This window comes from Neophocaena asiaeorientalis, unplaced genomic scaffold (assembly GCF_003031525.2).
Source record: "Neophocaena asiaeorientalis asiaeorientalis breed wild unplaced genomic scaffold, Neophocaena_asiaeorientalis_V1.1 scaffold603, whole genome shotgun sequence".
NCBI lineage: Eukaryota > Metazoa > Chordata > Mammalia > Artiodactyla > Phocoenidae > Neophocaena > Neophocaena asiaeorientalis.
Window position 1 is genome coordinate 1,474,079 of NW_020175662.1, and position 2,440 is coordinate 1,476,518.

Here is a 2,440-nt window from a genome sequence, read left to right on the forward strand (position 1 = left end):
AAAAAAATATGGAGAGGCTATTCCAGACTTAAAAGACTAGGGATCTAGAACCAAATGCAACGTATAACATTGACTGAATCCTGGTTGGGAGGAGCAGGGAAGCTGCTACTAAAAAATTCTTGAAACAAATTGGGAAGTTTGAATAGAGATTAAATTTTTGATGATAAGAAGAATTATTGTCAATTTTCCTTAGGTGTGATCATGGTGTTGTGATTATATAGGAGAATCTCCTTGTTCTTCGGAAATACATACTTAAATTTTTAGGGATGAAATATCATGATGCCTGAAATTTACTTTAAAATAATGTAGTAGCATGGTGGGGAGAGGGAGGATTGCCAAAATCTGTCTTTGACCCACAAAACCAGCAATATGGTTTTATCTAATATATATCAATACATAAAGAGTGTTAAAGCAAGCATGGCAAAATGTTAACAATTGTTGAATCTAGGTGGTGGCTGTACAGGTGTTTATTGTACTATCCTTTCAACTTTTCCATGTTGAAAATTTTTCATACTCAGAAGTTGAGGGAGAGAGGGGAAGTCTTCTCAGAAATATTTTCCTTAGAAGAGATCAAATGTACCTTAAAATTTAAAGAAGCACCTTAACCATTCTAAAGAAGTAGCTTGCTTTTCCTCATTTGTTTATTCACCATCCATTCCAATACTCCTAAAATCTGCCTTAATTATTATTGCAAATAATATTCTAATGCTAGAATAGGCCTAATATAAATCCCACAATAATCAGCACAAGATTTATAGGTGTAAACATCTGGTTTTATACCCAAATAACAAACTTAACAGCAGTAAAACAAATCGTTTATTACAGCATATAATGCGTTATATTAAATTTACACAAAGATATATAAAAACACATACTGTTTATATCATACAGTCATTTAACATCAACAGGAATATCAAAACAAATACTACTCATGCACAAAACATGCATATACTGGTATAAAAAAAGGAATTTTACACAATACTGTTTACCAAAAAAAAATTTTTTTTTTTTAAAAGCCCTTCCAAACAGGGTCAGGGGTCCAATCTGGACTGGATTGCACTAATACGTTTGGGCTAATGCTTAGGTGGTACAGTGCTCCGTGAGCAGTTCTGAGCTTGGAGTCGTACCCAAGGGTTATTTCACTAGGATTGAATTTCTCTGTACCCGATGACCAAAACGTTATCCCAAAGGCAAGTCTCCAAGGGAGGAATGGTTGGATCTGCTGCAAATTAGGGAGGAGGAGAAAGGCATCAATGTTGGGTAAATGGCCCTAGAAGGGGTTACTGTAACCAGGGCCTAGGCACCAAGTGTGGCAAAGGTTTTAGTGAATCCTTTTAAGGTATTACCAGCCTCCCTATCCAGGTCACCTCTCTGGATGTAGGGTCTGGTCTTCAAGTTCTGGGTCCAGTAAACCAAAGAGTTCTGAGGAGAATACAGAATGGGGATACATCCGAGAAAAGAAGAGTATATAAAAAACTACAGAAAACCATGACTGCCTCTTGTATCTACCTCACACAATTGTATGTGATACCCCCAACAGGAAAACCCTCATGGAGACGCTGCCCTAAAGAACCAAAGCAGCAAATGTATGTCCTAAATTCCATCCACCTGACCTCCAGATCAAAAGGTCTCATCCCATTAACACTTGAACATCAAAACCTGTGCCTTCACAGATGCTCACAAAATGTCAAATAAAAACCATCTGATACCACAAAAGTCACTATCACCACCATTAGAAACTCAATATTCACTTCTAACCAGCAAAGACATTCTTTACCTTCCATTAAAGGCACTAGGCACTAGTGTCCATACTTGACGAAGATGAGACATAATTCACCTCGGTTTTATCTAAACCAAAGGAAAGCATTCCATGGGATTATTACGCACAAAACAGTAAGACGCCGCCGTTTCTTCGGGAACTAGAAAAACCCCACTTTCTACACCAAGGACGTTACTCAAACGGTCGTCATCAGTTTCAAAGAGCCAGACCGAAAGCGCAGGATTTTCTTCTTGAGGTTGTGTGAAGCCTTAATTTTGACGAAGGTTTTGGTGGGGTTGTGGCGAAGGTCCGGGGCCGGGACCGGCTGCAAAGGGAGGGTCTGGACAAACTGGGACCAAATCAAGCCTCCGCTCTCCTCGGAGTCGCTAGTGCTGGTGCTGTCGCCCACGAACTCGCCCTCGCTCACACTGGACTCGCTGTCGCCGAAGCAGTTCGTGGTGTAGTTGCTGCGCTCGTCCTCGCTGGTGTCCAGCACGGTGGAGTGGAACAGGGACTCGCACTCGGCCGAGTACTCGGAGTCGCTGGCCGCGTAGGCGTAGGGGCTGGCGTAGGGCAGCGGCCCGGCCGCAAACAGCCCCGTGGGCTCCCGGCGGCCCCGCCGCGCGCGCCGCAGCGCCTCCTCGTATGACACCTCGGCGGCCGACCTCCACCGCCGCGAGT

General features: G+C 42.8%; 1 protein-coding gene across 1 annotated transcript in view; it reads right to left on the bottom strand.

The window, feature by feature from the left end:
• Window positions 1-824: 824 nt before the first annotated feature.
• The window catches only part of DACT1 (dishevelled binding antagonist of beta catenin 1), a 17,437-nt gene continuing 15,821 nt past the window's right edge, over window positions 825-2,440 (bottom strand). The window contains exon 7 of the mRNA XM_024731501.1: window positions 825-2,424. Within this exon, the coding sequence (XP_024587269.1) occupies window positions 1,956-2,424 (469 nt within the window). The 3' untranslated portion in view covers window positions 825-1,955. The remainder of the gene's footprint in view (window positions 2,425-2,440) is intronic.